The sequence below is a fragment of the Pongo pygmaeus genome, chromosome 12 (assembly GCF_028885625.2).
Source record: "Pongo pygmaeus isolate AG05252 chromosome 12, NHGRI_mPonPyg2-v2.0_pri, whole genome shotgun sequence".
In the NCBI taxonomy this organism is placed as follows: domain Eukaryota; kingdom Metazoa; phylum Chordata; class Mammalia; order Primates; family Hominidae; genus Pongo; species Pongo pygmaeus.
In genome coordinates this window covers 124,731,967-124,752,616 of record NC_072385.2, presented here as the reverse complement: position 1 = coordinate 124,752,616, position 20,650 = coordinate 124,731,967, and the positions used below count along the sequence as shown (strand labels likewise).

The 20,650-nt window shown below is 48.0% G+C and overlaps 1 protein-coding gene across 9 annotated transcripts in view; it reads left to right on the top strand.

Annotated features, from left to right (window-relative positions):
• ASAP2 (ArfGAP with SH3 domain, ankyrin repeat and PH domain 2) overlaps window positions 1–20,650 on the top strand; it is a 198,753-nt gene that overhangs the window by 87,803 nt on the left and 90,300 nt on the right. For all 9 annotated transcript variants that reach the window (XM_054474437.1, XM_054474424.1, XM_054474433.2 and 6 more), the window contains exon 3: window positions 2,944–3,089. In XM_054474437.1, the coding sequence (XP_054330412.1) occupies window positions 2,944–3,089 (146 nt within the window). The remainder of the gene's footprint in view (window positions 1–2,943; window positions 3,090–20,650) is intronic.

Below are 20,650 nucleotides of genomic sequence, written 5' to 3'. Positions count from 1 at the left end.
GAGGAGCCCAGAAGGAGGGATCATAAGGAGTACTTTTGTATTTCTTGGTGCTGGAACATAAAGCCTACTATCAGTGAGAAGGCCGGCTCCTCTCTCCTACCAAGGGCTGGAGGACCAAGGGCTGGAGGCAGCCTGCGTGGTCCACAAAGTGCACTGATCCGCCTACCAACTCTGTGGTCTGGGGCAGGTGACATGACTCTCTGAACTGCACTTGATTCAGCAGAAAACAGGGATAATGATAGCCAACTCTTAGTGCTCAGGTTAAACTGAACAAAAGACTTACAAGCCACCTAGTAGGCGTTAACCATATGCGAAGTCCCTTCCCTTTGGGTGTTCACTTAGAGCAACACTGAGGTCCAGTCCTCCTCTTGGTTTGAAGGACACCACGAGGCTGCGTAGAATCTTCAGCTTCTCTCCTGCCGGGCTTTGCATTCATTGCCCAGCACCGTGAAGGAAGACACCACGGCCCAGCTCCCCTCCATTGGCATCTCTTGAAAGACCCATGGCTCAGAAAGCAGTGAGCGAGGGAGTAAGCAGGACCATGGAGGTTGCATTCCTGTTTCTGTCATGCAGTAGACAGTGTGTAGTGACAGATGCCTGCCTGTGGCCACCAGCTCCCTTCCTGAACCCAATGAAACTGCCCATGTCTTGACCGCTAATTTTGAGATAGTTTAAAAATAGTATGTGGTTTGAAAGGACCTACCCTTCACTGTTAACCACACTCTAGAATTATAAATGGAGTAAAACAGAAGGAATTATTGATCCATCTGTGAAACTGGATTTTAAAAATCTAAAAATTAGATAATTTTGTTTGACAAGGTAAACTTTTTAACGATGAAACAAACTTCATGTAGTAGAGCAGGAGAGTGGACTTTGGAATCAGAATATTTGGGTTTGAATCCCAGCTCTGCCACTTTCTGTGTTTCCTTGGATGAATTATTTGATCTCTTTGAGCCCTAATTGCCTAATAGTGTTATGAGAAATAATATGTGTCTTATTAAGTTTAGAAAAAATATATGTGAAGTTTGTGCTTTGAATAAGTGACACCTGTTGCTGCTGTTACTTTTGTTAGTGTTATTGGTTATGCGCCAAGTATGGTAAACTGAGTCTCTTTACCTGATTCTTTCATTCTTCCTCTGACCTTGAGAGCATCTCCCAGCAGGTCTTTATCCTTTATGTAGCTGATGCTGCAGGCCCAGCGTCACTGTGACTTACCAAGGTCATACAGATGTTTACTGGCGGACATAGGACTGGAACCTAGATCTTCTGAGGGCTCCTGAGGAGCTGTGTTTACGGGTGTGTGTGTGTGCACATGTATGTTTCTGTCTGAATTTGTTTGCTGAATCTGGTCTCAGAAATTCATTTAATTTATCTAGAACTCTCAGGCTCTTTTCTGGAATGTTAAAAAAGAAAAAGGACTCAAACAGTGAAGTGAGTTTTCTTTTGTGTCTGCTAGATTCCCATTAGAACCCTCTAGTCCCCCAAATGCCACTGGAGGTCAAGGACATGGTGCTTCCCCTGTAGGATGGGTGAGCAGACCATTCATGGGTCATAGGGATTGGCTCAGGGTCCAGGACTGCCCTCCAGGAACAAATGTTCCCTCGTTTTCCCTCATTGTCAGGCCCAGCCTGGGCATTGGCGTTAGCTGACAGTGGTCTCATTTCCCCGAGAAGGAATTTGGGAGCTACAGAGGGGCCTTCAGGATCTGTCCCTTGGTGGAGGAGCTGCAGCACTAAGGCTGTCTCTGGTGGAGTTCACATCCAAGTTCACACCGAAGGTCTGGCTGCCCTGTTGTGCCTGTAAATAGTTGTGTTATATTTCCAGTTGAACTGATGACAACGTAGAAATTAGGTAGCCATGCAGATGGAAGTTGTTTTATTATAGACTGGCTGGTTTATTTGAAAGTGCCTGACCTAGAAGTGAGGGAATTATATTCAACCACATTAATTTACCAGAATCACCTGTGTCCCCTCCCCCATTCCTACCCACGGTTTAAATCAGAGGTCTGAGATGGGACGGTGGTGTCTAGAGTTTGGTGAAAATCCATGCATGCTTTTGGTTTCCAGCAGGGATTGAGAACCACTGTGCCAGAGACCCAGAGTCCAGATTTTCACTCTTTCAGGTGCTACTTTGAGGCCTAATGATAGAAAAATGCCATGAGATGTAGCACCTGGTTTGCTTTTTCTGCTCAAACAACATGTGTGTTGTCTAATATTTCAGGCACACGACTTGGTCAAAGATGAATACAACTTAGTCTGTCAACTCTAAGCACGTCCAATGTATGGGGAACACATTTACCAGACTATTTCAATATAACATGCTGAGTGCAAGGATAGGAGAGGTGCCAGTGAAACACCCAGGGTGTAGGGCAGAGTCATGGAAGGCTTCCTGGAGGAAGCATGAGTCTGTAGGATGCAGAGGAGTTTGGGAGGGAAGGGCTTCTGGGTAGAGGCTGCATCCTGAGCAGAGGCACTGGAGCTACAAAGACCACTGCTGTTCCCGTGTTAAAAGGAGAAGGAGCTGTGGTGTGTGGCTCTGAATTAGAGTCCTGGGCTTCAGGCTAGAGAGGAATGGGGCATCTGTGGTTGAGTTTCTGGGAGGGGGCTGAGTCTGGTGACTTCTGCCATCATTTGGTGAAGGGAAGAGTCCTCGGACGGGTGGAAATGTTGTGTGTCCTTGGCCGTCTCATCTGATATGCTGAGGACCACTGGACGTGGGCAAGGGCTTCCCTTCTTGCACACCGCACTTGTTCTTTGGGATCTGTTGCCAGCACCATGGGTTGTTGTCGGGATAACGAAGCTATTTCTGTTCCTGGTGCAGCTTGACTTTTCTCAGATTTTTCTTCTGCTGATGTGTTCAGTGTTATTCACAACCGAGAAGAACCTGGTGGGGAGTGAGGGTGGCATGCCTGAGACTCACAGCACCTCCTTCATTCTGTTGCAGCTCACGTGGAAAATGAAGAGCAATACACCCAGGCTCTAGAGAAGTTTGGCGGCAACTGCGTATGCAGAGATGACCCAGATTTAGGAAGTGCGTTCCTGAAGTTCTCCGTGTTTACAAAGGAGTTGACAGCACTTTTCAAAAACCTGGTAAGCAGCTCTGTGTATGAAATGCTGCGGTTACTTCATTTAGGAAAGTGGCCCAGTAGAGGATACTTATGGTTTGTTTGATAAACTAGGAATGCATTTCATAATTCCTTGGGTACCTAAAAGAATTACGTTTTTATACACATTGGGTCAGTTTGGAATAAAGTTTAAAATTGTAATTTTTACTTTAACAAGACTTAAAATTCAGCTCTGCAATTTAAATGTACACAGCTATGACACAAAACGGGTAAATGCATTCGTCTTCTTAAGGGCCTCTGATGTGAATTTTTAATAGTTTCTAAACCGTGTAGAATACTCTCCTTCTGGTAATTATAGTAGGCATTTAAGCTTATAATACTTAATAAATATGTTTCAGGCCCGTCTTGCACAGCAAGGTAACCTGTAATCAAAGCACAGAAATTACCATGAATATTTAAAGGCCTTTTGTGCTCCCAAGTGTAGAACCTAAAAAAAAGCAGGACTGAGAGCAATGCCTCAGTTTTCAGCCATGGGAATACGGCGCTGGTGCCTGCTGCCTGTGGCTGCTGCTTGGTGCTGTGGGTGAATCGCGCCTTTCTTGTGCCTGGCAGCTCTGTGCTGTCCTCGTGATGGGGACAACATTTTGAAGAAGTGGGCAGCCCAAGAGGGCTGTTTGGGACCCTGCCGGGGTGGAATGGACCCTGGGATCGCTCCAGCTTTTCTTTCCTGTTTTTCTTCTCCAGTTTCTCCTAAAGGTCATGGAAGGCCAGGTCAAGAACTCAGTAATGCTTTCTCTGTAGGCCACACACAACAGCATCTTTTTCATGTCCTCTGTTAGGAAGCTCATAGCAAGTGAAAAACGTATTTCATTCCTGAGATGGTGATGACAGTGGTTTTGTGAGACCGGCCTTAGAAGGGGAGAAATGAGGGAGCATCACGTGTGAGTTCCTAATGGGAAGGGGAAGAGCAGGAGCACTCAGGCCCTTGCTCTTTCTCCCCATCTTCACTTATGAACATTTCTGTAGGAAATGGTAAAAGTAAAAAGCTGTTGCTCTGCTCGAGCTTTTCACTTGGAGGAATTTGAAATCCCTTGGGGCTTTGGTTGAACTCGTCCCCCTTCATCCTTATCGTAGAGTGGCGGCCCACCTGCTCAGCAGTGGAGCCCTCGCCCTGCGCCAGCCCCGTGCGCTGGACTCTGGCAGGCATGCATGGTGGGGTCTCACCACCGGGTCGGGAAAGAGTGGAGATTTTTTTTAAACTGGAGAAACTGCATGGGCCCAGGGTAAAGATCCGTAGATGCTGCCATGGAGGGCGTCTCCTGGTGGCAAAGTCAGTTGGCTGCCTGCTCTCCCCACACCTGGGTGGATAAGCCCTTTCCATGCACACAGAGCTGCCTGTGAGCTTCCTGGTGCCTCACACTTCAGTACAGATGAGCAGCCTCCAGCATGAGGGAGACCAGAAATAGCAGAAAAATGAACGTACGGGAAGACGGGGATGCAGCATGCTATGAAAGAAGGCCAGGGACACAACTAAGGTAAGAAAATATAACATTAAAAATCCAACAGGAAGGGCTGGAGTAGAGGAAATCTCTCAGAAAATAGATCAAAAAGACCAAAAAGTGGGAAACAGATAAAAGACAAGGATTAATTCTGAAGGCCCAGCATCCAACTGGCAGGTGTTTTAGAAAGAGAGAAGGATGTCATCAATGCAACAAATCTAAAGGCAGTTTCTAAAAATGGAACGGAAGAGTCTCCAAGTTGAGAGGCTCACAAGTGCCCAGCACAATAAGGGAAAAGACCTACCCTGAGGCATCCCTGTGTGAACTCGCAAAAGATCTTAAAAGCTTCCAGACAGCACCCAGAGGATTCAGAATCAGAATGGCAGTGAACTTCTTAGCAGCAGCACTGGAAACGTTACGGCATGGAGCAATGCCATTAAAATCGTGAGGAAACTAATTCAGCCTGGAGTGATGCCCAGCCAATCAAATACGAGAGTAGAATTAAAGATATTTTCAGACATGCAAGGCTTAAAAACTTTGGCTCCCATGTGTCATTTCTCTGAAACTCCTAAAGGACGTGTTTTAGTAAAATGAAGGGAAAAGCCAAGAAGGAGGAAATTGAGAGTCAGGAAACAGGACCCAATACAGGAAAGCAAGCAGTGGAAGGGAATTCCAAGAGGATGATGGCGAAGGGAAGTCCCAGCGGGGTGCCAAGCCGGGGGCCTAGAAAGCAGCCAGCCCAGGACGGCTGACGATGTAGGAGACGGGTGGAGGCCCGTGTTCTGCTTCTCACTCCCAGACAGCCCTTTACCTTTATTCAGCTGATGTCTAGACCTGGATTGTCTCAGCTCTAACATGGAGATGATAATACTATACCTGATTCTGTGGATAGATTATAGCCAGCCAGTGACTCTTACACAGAATAGCTTACTTAATTCTTACGACAATCCCATAAGGTCAGTCAATGTCATCCCCACTTTACAGATTAAATAACTGAGGCCCTGAATGGTTTGAAGAACTAATATCTGGCCCGGCACAGTGGCTCACGTGTGTCATCCCAGCACTTTGGGAGGCCAAGGTGGGCGGATTGCTTTGAACCCAGGAGTTCAAGACCAGCCTGGGCAACATGGGGAACCCCTGTTTCTACAAAAAATACAAAACTTAGCTAGGTGTGGTGGCTCACAGCTGTAGTCCCTGCTACTCGGGAGGCTGAGGCTGAAGAATTGCTTAAGCCCAGGAAGTGGAGATCGCAGCGAGCTGACATCACGCCCCTGTACTCCACCTGGGTGACGGAGAGTGAGACCCTGTCTCAAAAACAAAAGAAGCAGCAGCTAATATCTCTCTTGGGAGGCTCAGAGTCCTTGCCTAGGCAGGCCCACTTGGAGCACTCCACACCATGGAATCCGGACGAAACTAACTTGACTCAGTTAACAAAAGGGCAGCTGCATAGTTAAATAAAAGCAATCCCTCCTTCTCCTTTAGAAAATTTCCTGCAAAAGCAGAAAGCAGAGCAGGGCCTGCATGTTACAGCTGGTACGTTGCTCACCACCCTGTGGCTTTGCCAGTTTTTAATACTTGACGTATCACTGCAGGTCCTAGTTGCTGTCCAGCTTTCTACAGAGAGTAAAGGTATCAATAAAGGTATCTGTGGCAATGATTTGATGAGCACCCACCGGTGTAGCAATCACTGGGCTATGCATGAAGGATACTCTGTTTCATTTATTCCTCTTGGCAGCTGTGCAGGATAGTTTGTATCACCATCCTCTTAAGGCACACAATCACTTACAGGGCCCTTAGCTAGTGAGGGACAGAGTTGGGATTCAAACCCAGGTATTAACACTCCAAACCCATGTTGTTGTCATTGTGACATTTAAAGGAACCATGGCCTCTTGTCACCTTCTTGACTGATCATAAGGGTTCAAGTTTCAACTTGCACTTTATGGAAGTCGGATTGTTGATCCTATTTCCTGGCAAAGATCAAAGAGAGAGAAAATTTCTTATTTGAGCCAAAATTAGCACTCACCACGCCTGGTTTTCCAGGCCAGCGCCGGTGTGGAAGCTGCACAGCCAGAGGAAGGCCAAGTGGCGGCTCCTGCAAAGCTGGGCAGACAGGGAGCGGATTATAGCAGAAGTCTCCTTTTTTGGAATTTTGTATACCATTCTTCTTCCTATTTTTGGTCACATCTGTCTTATCTCATATTTTCCAAGCCTTGCTTTTGCTTTCCCTCGGGCATTTAAAAACATTTCAATTCTGTCTGGCTAAGACTCACAGTGCTACCTCTTGTCCAGAAAGAATAACAATTACCACCTACCTGCTTGGAGGCGTGAAAGAATGTTTATAAAGCAGTTGGAAGATCTCCAGAGAAATGCCAGCTTAATATAAAGCAAGATTTTCTTACTAATGGGTGAGATTCTCACCTGCAGAAGTCTGTGAATTTTCTTTGCGGTGATACAGGATGAAAGGGAAAACCAGACGGCTCCAGAAATGTGACATGTGTGAAATTAAAGTGCTTATGAAGTCAGCCTAGTTTCAGGGGTTCTTTTCCTCTTCCCCAGTGGATGTGAGAATCCTGGAAAGACTCCAAGGGCCACCTCTGTGCTGAGAAGTGGCTTTCTAATGAAAGGCTGCATTTCAGGGCAGGTTTCTGAAAGGTTTGTTACAGATACGTAGTCTCTGTCTCCAATGTTAGAGGATTGTTAGTGAAAGATGTTCTCACGGTCTGCAGAACCTGCTCTACATGAAGATCAGCATCCATTGAAAGCAGGGGCCAGTGGGTGCTGAGGAGAGGACAGAGTTGCAGTGTGAGATCTGAGGTGACCCTGGGCTAAGGAATTTTCCCTCACCCACGTTGATAGAGGAAATGGAAAGCTCTACCAAGCAACATGCGTATCAATCATCTTTTTTTTTTGAGACGGAGTCTCGCTCTGATGCCCAGGCTGGAGCACAGTGGCACAATCCCGGCTCACTGCAAGCTCCGCCTCCCAGGTTCATGCCATTCTCCTGCCTCAGCCTCCCATGTAGATGGGACTACAGGTGCCTGCCACCACGCCCAGCTAGTTTTTGGTATTTTTAGTAGAGATGGGGTTTCACCGTGTTAGCCAGGATGGTCTTGATCTCCTGACCTTGTGATCCGTCCGCCTTGGCCTCCCAAAGTGCAGGGATTACAGGCGCCCAGCCCTTTTTTTTTTTTTTCATACACAGATGATGTGAGTTAGAAGACTTTTTTTTTTTTTTTTTTTTTTTGAGATGGAGTCTTGCTCTGTCGTCCAGGCTGGAGTGCAGTGGTGCAGTCTTGGCTCACTGCAGCCTCTGCCTCTCGGGTTCAAGCAATCCTTCTGCCTCAGCCTCCCGAGTAGCTGGGACTACAGGCACGTGCCACCATGTCCAGCTAATTTTTATATTTTTAGCAGAGACGGAATTTCACTATATTGGCCAGGCTGGTCTTGAATTCCTGACCTCGTGATCCGCCCACCTCGGCCTCCCAAAGTGCTAGGATTACAGGCATGAGCCACCACGCCTGGCCAACTTTTTTTGTTTGTTTGAGACAGAGTCTCACTGTGTCGCCCAAGCTAGAGTGCAGTGGCGTGATCTTGGCTCACTGTAGCCTCCGCCTTCCAGGTTCCAGCTATTCTTGTTCCTCAGCCTCCCAAGTAGCTGGGATTATAGGCGCGAGCCACCACACCCAGCTAAGTTTTGTATTTTTAGTACAGACGGGGTTTCTTCATGTTGGCCAGGCTGGTCTCGAACTCCTGACCTCAAGTGATCCACCCGCCTGGGCCTCCCAAAGTACTGGGATTACAGGTGTGAGCCACCACGCCCAGTCAGAAGACATTATAGCTCACCTTGCTAGGGAGGTAGTAAGGTTCTGTTGGGACAAGTGGTAGTTTGTGGCTTTGTCATATGTGCTGCACCTGGCAGAGGGGCATCCTGGCTTGGCTGCACTGGTACTAGTACAGCAGGACTCTGCCCAGTGCCGTCAGGCTTAGATTAAGTGTGAGCTGATTGTCCATATTAGTAAGTCTTGTCTCATCACTCAATAGAGACATCTTGCTACCAGAGGTCCTCACCCTCACTACTTCCATAGACTTTCTCCTAACTTCTTGTATTGCAAATGTCTTAGATTCTTAAATGTCTTACTTTATTTTTTAATTAAACAAGAGCAATGATCATAGTATCATCTTTTTGGGAGGAAGATTTAAGTCACTGTTTTAGACATAAACTAATGAACTATGCTGAAATCTAGAGACATCCCCAGTGGCTTGGGGTATGTGGGAATATCCGCCCTTGGATTAGTCCTGGACTATTATTAGGTGTCCATTTCTGACATTTGCTTTTTAATATTCTGACACTTTTTTTATTGGTTGCCCTTTTTCCTGCTGTCAGTGCTTGGTTGCCTCTAAGGTCTGTGTTTCACGGTGCTGCGAACTGAAGAGCAAGGTGACGTGGCTTGTTAGACTTGGGTGCAAATTAGGAGTCCATAGGCTTCGAGTGAGGAGGGCTTGAGGGCTAGGGCTTCGAGTGAGGAGGGGAGAGAGAGTACCTTGATGGACTTGCTGACAGTCGCTTTGGGCCCCTAGAAACCTCTGCCATTTAGATTTTAGTATGGCCTCATTTATAGTTGGAAATTCCTTATCTAAGACCCAAAAGACTTCAACGCTAAGCTATGTTCTCTACTCACAAATCTCTAACCAAAAACAAAAGCACATTGTTTGATCGAGACGATGAACAAATAAGGCTGGCGTCAGATATCTACATTTTGGTTGTAGCACAGCCACATAATAGGTTTCCATTGGACTTGGATACTATTTCTTTTTGGGGTTGGGAGGGAATGCTGCGATACGGTAACCCCCGTACAGAGAAAGTGGGAGAAACCATATTGGGCAAAGATAGGGTGGTGAGGCCTTGGGCGTGGGAGGGAGAACTCACAGAGACGAGGACTGGGCACCTGTTGGGTGCTGTCCATGCGCTGGTGCTGTATGGGGCGGTGACCTCTGGCAACTCCTGCCTGGGCAGGAGACACAGATGCTTTTATTAGAAGACATGTGCCGGGACAGCCACTGGCAGCCCTCAGAGCCCTGAGGGTACAGCATTGGAAGCAGGGAGCAGTGACTCCCCATCCTGAGCCCTGGGTCCCTGCTTCCCTGGATCCCTGCGGGTGGAGGGGCACTGCAGTATGGCACTTGTCCATCTGCACACAAGCCTGCTTGCAAGGTTTAGAAATCAGTTTCTTCACAATTCTCAAATGTGTGTAGGACATGCTGTTTCTGTTTGAAAGTATTAATGAACCTAAAACAGGGTTTGTTTTTGTTTTTGTCATTGCTGTGTGTTTTCTTAATTGCTGGCTATTAAAGGGACAACTGCCATGATGTAGGTGACCTCAAACTTAAAAAAAAATTGTTTGCCAAATCTACAAAGTACTGTGTGGAGTGGCTATAGTGGGGATGTAGATAGGGGGTGGAAGGGCTGTAGGGGGTGTAGATATGTGGTGGAGGGGCTGTAGGGGGGTATAGATACAGGTGGGAGGGCTGTGGGGGGGTGTATATAGGTGGGAGGGCTGTAGCTGTGGGGGTGTAGATACAGGGTGGAGAGGCTGTAGTCTTGGGGGTATAGATATTGGTGGAGAGGCTGGAGTAGTGGAGTATAGATATTGGTGGAAGGGTTGTAGTAGTGAGGTATAGATATTGGTGGAGGGGCTGTAATAGTGGGGTATAGATATTGGTGGAGGGGCTGGACTAGTGGGCTATAGATATTGGTGGAGGGGCTGGAGTAGTGAGGTATAGATATTGGTGGAGGGGCTGGACTAGTGGGGTATAGATATTGGTGGAGGGGCTGGAGTAGTGAGGTATAGATATTGGTGGAGGGGCTGGACTAGTGGGGTATAGATATTGGTGGAGAGGGTTGTAATAGTGGGGTATAGATATTGGTGGACAGGCTAGAATAGTGGGGTGTAGATATTGGTGGAGAGGCTGGAGTAGTGAGGTATAGATATTGGCGGAGGGGCTGTAATAGTGGGGTATAGATATTGGTGGACAAGCTGGAGTAGTGGGGTATAGATATTGGTGGAGGGGCTGTAATAGTGGGGTATAGATATTGGTGAGGGGCTGTAATAGTGTGGTATAGATATTGGTGGAGGGGGTTGTAATAGTGGGGTATAGATATTGGTGGAGGGGCTGGAGTAGTGAGGTATAGATATTGGAGGGTCTGGAGTAGTGAGGTGTAGATATTGGTGGAGGGACTATAATAGTGGGGTATAGATATTGGCAGACAGGCTGGAGTAGTGCGTATAGATATTGATTGACAGGCTGGAGTAGTGGGGTATAGATATTGGTGGAGGGGCTGTAATACTGGAGTACAGATATTGGTGGAAGGGCTGTAGTAGTGGGGTATAGATATTGGTGTAGAGGCTGTAGTAGTGGGGTGGTAGATATGGGATGAAGGGGCTGTGGGAGGGTATCGATATGAGGTAGAGAGGCTGTAAGGGGTGGGGTTATGGGGGTAGGGCCTGTGAGGGGCGTATATATTGGTGGAGGGGCTGGCGTCGTGGGGGTGTAGACATGGGGTGGAGGGGCTCTAGGGGTGTAGAGAGGGAGTGGGAGCGCTGCAGGAGGGTGTATATACCAAGTAGAGGGTTGTAGTACTGGGGGTGGAGATACGGCCTGGTGGGGCTGTAGGGGAGAGAGATACCGGGTGGGAGGGCTGTAGTAATGGGGGGTGTGAGTGAAGGAGGTCGGGGAGCCACATCCTCAGCAGGGGTGCAGAAGAGCAGCCGCGTCGGCTTGGGTGCCTGCGAGGGGCCTCAGGGACATTTCCCAGACTTTCTTAAAGGCAGAAGAGCGGCTGCTGCAGGTGGAGGCATAGGGACCACAGGTGTTCACTGTTCTAAGAAAGGCTGATAATGGAAGAGGAAAGCAGGTGGGAAGGGTTCCTAGGGTGAGAGGGGCTTGAGCCTGTTTCTGGGCCCCAGGGAAGGAGCTGGAAGCTTAAGGTTGATGAGAAGGAAAATGGGCTGTGAGCTGTGGAGACCCTGTGCCCCTTTGTCCTCGGGTTGATGAGCCTGGCCAGGAGTCAAGCCTCTGCCCCTGGCTCGCTGAGGGAATTGTCAGCGAACTGATAGAATTCAGCATGTGCTTGTTTGCATTCCTCCTTCTTTGGGAACTTTCAGCTGTTTGGTAATCATTGCTTAAAATCTGAAGCCTGGCACCCCATATCCGTGCCCATATACTCCAGGTTCCAGCTTAGAAGGCACGTGGGCAGGGTTTGTACCATTGGTGCCTCAGGGGCCCTGGCCGGGCATCCACAGAGCATCACTGGAATCGGCTGGGGCTTCTTAGAATTCAGCCTCCCGCAGGCCTGCAAAGCCAGAATCTTAGTGTGTAGGAGCCCCAGGCAATAGCAGGCAGTCAAGCTTGAGCAGCACTGCCCTGGAGCAGAGGTCCTCCAAGTGCGGCCCCTGGGCCAGCTGCACCAGCAGCACCAGAATTGTTAGAAATGCGCAGCCCCAGCCTCCACACCTCACCTGCAGGGTTGTGGCTCTCCAGCTGGGGTGCATCAGCATCGCCTGCGTGGCTTGTTAGACCACACCTGTTGGACTCCCCCGAGAGTTTCTGATTTCACAGGTCTGGGATAGGGCCCAGGGTTTTGCATTTCCTGTTCCTAGTCATGCTGGCCTTGCTGGTCAGGAGCTGCACTGAGAACCACTGTCCCAAGGGCAGCCTGGGTCCAGTGCTTCCGACTCTCACCCTTGGCAAGATGGAGACTTCGGGTGCCCCAGGTCCTGCGGAGGTCGGAGCTACTTCCTAAACGTGGGTTCTTGGAGGTAATACATTTGAAAAAGTACTTTCATTTCTGGTTGATGGCTTCAGCAGATGTTTTACCTTCAACCCGGTTTTAGAAGTAGTTTCGGGTGCCTGAGTCCTGGGTTCTCCAGTGCTGCCCTCCGGCTCCCAGAACCGGCCTTCAGCTGGCGTCAGTGCGGTTGTTGGTGGCCGACTGACATGTCCAAGCTTATCCTTTATTCTAGTGGAGAAGGGGGCAGAGGGCCCAGTTTTCTCTCCACTTTAGAGCCTGAAAGATCAGAGCTGTTGACGGCCAGAGAAGCGGCATTGAGAGCAGAAACCAGGTCAGCGATTTTCCTCCTTGTTCTGGTGTGAAAGTTGCCAATGTGTTTTTGGCAGCTGGCTGGTTTTGATCTTTCAGTTTGTGTTAAACACTTAGGATCAGCATGGGCTCCCCCTTCTCCTTTTTAATTAAACAGGGACTGTGCTGCCGGGGACGGGCTGGGCGCATCTGTTCAGGAGGGCCCTGTGTGAGAGTGCATAGACAGGAGTGTGTGCATACGTATGCTTGTCTGTGTGCATGCATATGTGTACGTGTGCATGCATGTGTGTACGATAGACCTCAAGGCAATACTGTGGCCCAGGGGATCTGTTCACTTACACCAAAAACGAAAGTGGCCTAGATGATTGTATTAGTCTGTTCTTGCACTGCTGTAAAGACATATCTGAGACTGGGTAACATATATATAACACATATATAACACACACATATATAACATGTTTAATTGGCTCACGGTTCCACAGGCTGTAGAGGAAGCATGGCAGCATCTGCTCTGCTCGGCTTCTGGGGAGGCTTCAGGAAACTTACAATCGTGGCGGAAGGTGAAGGGGGAGCCAGCACTTCAATGGCCGCGGGCAGGGGCAAGAATGAGGCGGGAGGTGCCACACACTTTTAAACTCACTTGCTACACAGTACCAAGGGGCATGGTGCTAAACCAGTCACGAGAACTTCACCCCTGTGATCGAGTCACCTCCCACCAGGCCCCAGCTCCAACACTGGGGATTACAATTCGACATGAGGTTTGAGCGGGGACACAGACTCAAACCACATCAGTGATTTTCCTGTTAGAGTTTCCTTGTATGTACCTGACGGGCTGCTCTGTGTAAAAGGGAACAGGAGGGCTTTTTGATGGAGACAGCACCTAGGATGGCAGCATGTGCCCAACGTCAGCTTAGCTTAGCCTGGCCTGGCCTGGCCTGGCAGGTGTAAACCATCTTGCCGTGTGACAGCAGGAGTTTAAGTCCAGCTGTCTTTAATAGTGAGCTGATAGGAAGAGCTCTGGCTTCACAGTTCTAGCCAACTCTGCTGCTAATAGTTGTGTGATTTGGAGGCAACGTGGATGACTCAAGCCTCTGTTGCCATACCTGCAAAATGGGGGTCACGGCACGTATTTCTCAGAGTAATTGCAAGGGTTGAATGGGATTAAAGGGCCCTGTGTCATCTGGTGGTTTATTCAGGCCATTTTACTCAGTACCTTGTGCTTCTCAAAAATACTTTCTGCCTGGACACCCGTTCTTTCAGATAAGCGGCCTTTAGAAAGAACAGAGAGCTGTCCTTTGAACCTGCCAGGCATACTCCTGCCCCAGGACCTTTGTGTTAGAGTCCCCTTGGCCCAGAGCACACTTCCCCCAGGTCCTCACGTGGCTCTCTGCCCCGCCTCCTTTGCACTCTGCTCCAAGGCCACCTTATAAAAACGCCTTTCTGACACTTATTTGAAAGAGTCTTCATCCCACAAACGATCATGGCATCTTTATTTGTGGTATCCGTAGTATCCCCCAAACTGAAAACAACTCAAACGTCCATCAGCAGGTGTCTGGCTAGACGGCAGTGTAGCCATATGATGGAACAGTGCTGGCCAAGAAAAAGAAGTGAACTACTGGTACACGCTACTACAGGAATGAATCGCACAGTCATTATGCTCGGTCCCAGAATCATTCTGCGGGAAGCCAGATGAAAAGGCGTACGTGCTGGATGATTCCAGATACCGTATATAAAATTCCAGAAAATGCAGTGTTCTATGGCAAAGAAGCATATCAGGGGTTGCCAGAGACTTGGGGGTAAGGAGCTGGGGTTGCAAAAGGAGCACAAGAAAACATCCTCTTGGGGTGAGAGGGTACTTTCCCAGTCTGAATTTTGGTGATAGCTTCATAGGAATATCCATGTGTCATAGCATATCAAGTCATACTTTAAATGTGTGTGGTTTATTGTCTGTCCATGACACTTCAATAAAGCTGCTTAAAACTTTTCAAAAGCCATTTGTCCGAAGTGTTGGTGCCCAATAGAACTGTTTGCGTTGATGGGAATAGTGTATATTCCCTTAGCCTTACTGAGTCTAACAAGTCTCTAGCCACATGTGACTATTGCATTTGAAATGTGGCTAGTGCAACTGAGGAACTCAATTTTTAACTTCATTTAAGTTTAATCAATTTAAATGTGAAGAGGGGCATGTAGCTATCGTCTGTCCTGTGGGACATCACAGGTCCAAAGCCCACTTTCCGCTCTTTAATGCCTGCCTCACACACATGTCGTAGGCCGTGGGCTCCGGCTCCTGGAGGTGGCTGGAAGCTTCCAGCACTGGAAGGCAGTTTCACACTCGGATATCCTTGTTAATGCTGCAGCCTCTGCTAAGAATGCCCTTAATCGATACAATGAGGTGTGAGGTCTTTCTACAACTGCCCACCCTTAGACAAGGTGTTGCCTGGCCTGTCCAGAAGGTGAACAGGTGGTTTGCTTTCTTTGAAGCCGTGCTTTTTCCTATTTAACTCTATGACTGAGCAGCATTTGCTTGAATTAAAAACTCCCCACATCTCAAAGCGTCTTTTCTACCTCTCAAGTTTCTCATAAATTGGGCATATTCAAATAAGTGACATGTTGCAAGCAAGCCTCAGGTAAGATCCTTTGGCCATGTTTTATATTACATGGTGACAAAATGGCTTTTTAAAGGAAAAGCTGATTATCCTCGAAGAGAGTTGGACTCTGTTAAGAGTTTTGGAGGTGAGCCCTGGGAATACCTGTTATTTTCTAGACCTGTGAGGTTAGAGCTGGAAAGATTCTGCCCAGTGACCTTTGGCTGCTCCTTAAAAATAGCTATGATGTAAGAATCCTGTCTAGCTTCAGGCTTCTAGATGGATCCCTTTGGGCAAGATCATTTGGCAAAGCAGAATTACTCACTGCCTAAGTCAGAAGGCAGCACTGCAGCTCCCTGGGATGGAGCTGCACCTCCACACTTTGGCTGGATCAGCAGCTGTTAATCAGTGGCCAGAGAACAGAGAGGGTGACCTGTGAACTGCTGGGTGGGGGAAAGTAGGAGGTGACAGAGCTAGAGGCAAGGAATTTTAAGATCCCCACCACCACCATCCACCCCCACCACAAAATAAAAAATATTAGGAAGGACATTGTGAAGAGATGGCTGTTTGGCTGGCTCTGTTCCCCCCCGTCTGTGCCTTCTGGCCTATCTTTGTTTGCTCATCAGCTGTGACATTAGCATAATGATTTTGTTCTTTATATCTAATAGCTCTGTGTGCTGCCTGCCCCACTGACTGAATCATTTTATTTCTACTTGTGAGATCACAGACCTTTGACTACTTACTCACCTTGTCAGACATATCCAAGTGAACTCGGGGGAAAAGCTAAGACAGGAAGTGGGGGTGGGGAAAGGAAGGATTATTATTTTGAAAGATTGCCTGGGCTGGGCGTGGTGGCTCATGCCTATAGTCCCAGCACTTTGGGAGGCTGAGGTGGGTAGGTTGCTTGAGCCCAGAAGTTTGAGACCAGCGTTGGCAACATGGCGAGACCCCGTCTCTACAAAAAATAAAAATAAAAAAATTAGCCAGGCATGGTGGCTCATGCCTGTGGTCCCAGCTACTCGGGAGGCGGAGGTGGGAGGATCACTGGAGCCCCACTGTGCTCCATCCTGGGTGAGAGACACTGTCTCAAAATAAAAGAAAAGAAAAAAAAAGAAGATTGCCTGCTTGTTGGTCCAAAGTTAATAGCAGTGATTAAGATTAATAATTTGTATTCAGGTTGCACTTGACGTTTTAAAAAGCAATTTTACATAATATATTTGTTAAAAGTGAGTCAGAACATAAGAGAAAGCCCTGTGTTTTCTTGGTGCTAAGGAAAATATTCTGGTTGGGTTACCCAGGGATAATGTAATTCTTCCCATAGAGCATGAAAATGTCATTACTCTTAAATTGAGACGGGAGCTGCCTGAGCACAAGGGATGTGTAATCATCTTCTGGCTGTGGTTTTCGTCTCTCTCAGCCAGAACTCGAGGATGGCTCGTTCGGCTGCGGGCCTGAGGCTGCCGGACACACGGAGGAAGCCCAGAGCCTGCCCGCCACTCAGGCTGCAGGGCACACCTGCCGAGGAGGGCGTCTGGCTCCCACGCACTTGTTCTCTGGCCCAGAGAGAGACCAGAGTGGCCATGTCCTGGGAAATTCTCCCTGAGCCACAAGGCGTGTGTGCTGTGTGGGTTGCATACACCAAGCATGGAAAGGCAGAGGCAAGCAGGCTGATGTCCAGGAGTCCGGAAGCTTTATTAGTGAAGCCATTGATGGGGATTCTATTTATATTTGTGAGATTTTCTTTAAAAAGTAAACACCTTTGTTGAAGCATATTTTACATATTATAAAAATCACCCATTTCAAGTGTACACATCAGTGATTTCCAATAACTTTACCAAGTGGTGCAACCATCACCTCAAATCTGTTTTAGGACATTTTCTTCTCCCCTTAAGGGCCCTCACGTTCTTTTACAGTTAATCCCATCTTCCCCTCTGCTCCAGGCAACCACTGATCTACTTTTCTGTCTCTATTATAATAATTTATTTTCTGATTAGAAAAGTAATAGTTTCCTATTTTGGATAATTTGAATAATTCCAAAGAGAAAAACTGTGAATGAAGCCAGAATCCCCCTCATTGACCTGGCACCAGGCTTCTCTCTCTCCAGCTGCTGCCTTCTGCTGACTCCTTGACTGCCACGGCTGGCAGGGTCCACACCAGCACCGCGACCACCCTCCACGCCGTTCCTTTTGCCCAACCTACCCCTGCACTCACCTCACAATGCCCATCTTTTGAAGGTCTGTCTCACATCCACTGCTTAACAGAGATTTCCCTGGTATCCAGGCTAGAAATAATGTTCTCTTCATGGAAGTTCCATGATGTCTCATTCCTGGCTCCTCTGATATCTAGGCTAGAAATAATGTGTTTTCCTTGAAGTTCCATGGTGTCTCATTCCTGGCTCTCAGAGTTTCCACTTGGTAGTTTACTTACCTAAACGTGTGGCGTGTCTCCCCTCTTCACCCGCGGGGAGAGGCTGTCTGAGGACTGAGGTCCTCACTAGCTTGTTTTTGTTTCCTAACTCATCCGTACACCCCCCTCTCCTGCCACCACTGCGGCCACATGTGGCTCCTTTACCGTGGTCATCAGAGCTGTCCTTGCAGCCTGGCCAACATGGTGAAACCCCGTCTCTACTAATAATACAAAAATTAGCCGGGCATGGCATGGTGGTGTGTGCCTGTAATCCCAGCTACCTGGGAGGCTGAGGCAGGGCAATCACTTGAACCTGGGAGGTGGAGGTTGCAGGGAGCCAAGATCATGCCACTGCACACCCGCCTGGGCAACAGAGTGAAATTGTGTCTTAAAAAATAAAAAAAAGCTGTGATTGTTGAGTGTCTCATTGCCCACTAGGCTGTGGGCCCTGTCCCCAGCATCCAGAGGTCACACTCACTGCTGAAATGAACGAAGAACGAAAGCAAGCCGACCAAGTGGGTCTGCATGTCCGTGGAGTGTTCACTCTTCTCCACTTGAATGTTTTTGCTGTAGGTCCCAAAGCATAGTTGACCGCTTCTCACCCTAATCTATTATTAACAGTACCTAAGTTCCTATTGGAATTAAATAATGAATAATCTCAAAATAGATGGATAAACCAAATTGTGATGAATTTCTTTTTCTCTGCTGCAGAGAATCTTGTTTTTCCCACTCACTCATGTGTACATTCATGTGTATACTCTCCCTTCATAAAAAACCTAAGATTCTCTTTAGAAATATGAATTTTAACTTGTGGTGGGCACTTTAACTTTCTTCCCCCCCAACCCGCCTTATCACTGGATGGTTCTGGTGCCTTTGGCTCAGGCTCCCCCCACCAGCCGCCCGCCAGCGACTCTAATCCTCCCCGTAGGCTGCCTTCTTTCTTGCACGTGCCTTGTTCTAGATTGCATGGCATTGGCTCCCAGCCAGGCAGGATTCAGGACCAAATTGACCTGTGCCGGTGACTCTGATCGTGGTTTTGTATGATCGTGTAGATGAGTGGGCAGTGAGCATCTCAGGGGTCAGTAACTGGGACAGTTACCCTTCCTTCTTCCCAAGCCCAAGCCAGCAGGCCTGACCACCTAAAACCTAAGTCACTGTTTTCTCACCTTTCATCAATGAGGAGCCATTGGTATCTGTGCAGTGTAAAATATGCTACTATGTGGTATTCTTAGAATTTTACATTCTTGGTGTGTATGTACATAATTCTTCCTCTGAAAGGGCAGGCATCGTGTTTCATTTACCTTTGTAAATTTATTTTATTTTATTTTTGAGACAAAAGTCTTGCTCTGTTGCGTAGGCTGGAGTGCAGTGATGTCATCTCAGCTCACTGCAACCTCCGCCTCCTGGGTTCAAGTGATTCTCCTGCCTCAGCCTCCTGAGTAGCTAGGATTACAGGCATGCGCCACCTCGCCTGGCTCATTTTTGTATTTTTAATAGAGATGGGGTTTTGCCGTGTTGGTCAGGCTTGTCTCGAACTCCTGACCTCAGGTGATCTGCCTGCCTCGGCCTCCCAAAGTGCTGGAATTACAGGCATGAGCCACCACACTCAGCCTCCTTTGTAAATTTACCTACTGTTGCTGTCTGCAAAATAGGTGCCCAATAAATCACTTGAATGAATGAATTCATACATGCATTTGCTGTATTATGTTTGGTTTAAGGTGTTAATAGAACTAACATTTTATCTGAAGCCCCTGTAGACTCTGTCTTTCATGTATTTGATGCTCAGAAAAATATTTCATTATACTGATTTCTCCCATCAATATTTTTCAAGCCTCTATTCTAGGCCAAGCCCCATGCTAAAAGCTCTGGGAAACATAAAATATAATAAAGGTGGATGCTACCCTTTAGAACTTAGGGTGTGAGATCACTAAGATGAACACAGAGAAGAGCCTGCCAAGTGCCTTAAAACATTTAGAAAAGGGGCTGGGTGCAGTGGCTCATACCTGTAATCCCAGCTCTTTGGGAGGCCGAGGCAGGTGGATCACCTGAGGTCAGGAGTTTGAGACCAGCCTGACCAACATGGTGAAACTCCGTCTCTACTAAAAATACAAAAAGCCAGGCATGGTTGTGGGTGCTTGTAATCCCAGCAACTCGGGAGGCTGAGGCGGGAGGAACACTTGAACCTGGGAAGCAGAGGTTGCAGTGAGCCGAGATCACGCCGCTGCACTCCAGCCTGGGTGAGACTCCATCTCAAAAAATAGAAAATATTGGAGGATTTGGGGGAGGGAGGGGATCACATTCTGCTGGGGTTGCTTAGTGGAGAAGGTGGCATTTGAGTAACTCCTGATGGATGGGAAGGCTTTGAACAGCAGGGATAGGGAAGATGTTTCCGTCGAATAGAACAAATTGAGCACGTGCATAGAATCAGGGAAGGAGAGAGTTCAGTTTGGAGAAGTACAAAGATGAAACATGGTAAATAAGGATGGATTGTGGAGAGTGCGAAATGCAGGAATAAGTAGTTTAGTTTTTATTAGGGACACAGCCCCAGACAAGCCTGCCATAGCCCCGAAGGAGGGATTGGGGCAGGCAGAGACTAGGAAGCGGTGGCAGGGAGCAGGGGAAGCCATAGCCTTAGTTCCGAGAAGGAGCAGTGAGGCCCAGCCGAGGCAGTGGACGTGAGAATGGCATGGAGGGAATGTTGGAGGACGGGTCTGCGTATGTGGGGTTAAGACCTGGAATTTGTTGAGAAGCATGCCGCTCGGCTGGGTGGCAGCAGTGGGGTCAGAGATGACTCTTGGGTGTCGAGCAAGTGAGGAGGGTGGGAGGGAGGGCTTTGTAGGAAGGAAGAGCATTGGAGGAAGCAGAGCTGGCTGCATACTTGGGTACTTGGAGCTGCCTGCAAGTGTCCTTGCAAGTAGAGGGAAATGTGGCCCTGGAGGCGGGAACTGTGACGGGAGTTGCATTCCTCACTCACCTGTCTGGCTGCCAAGGCTGACAA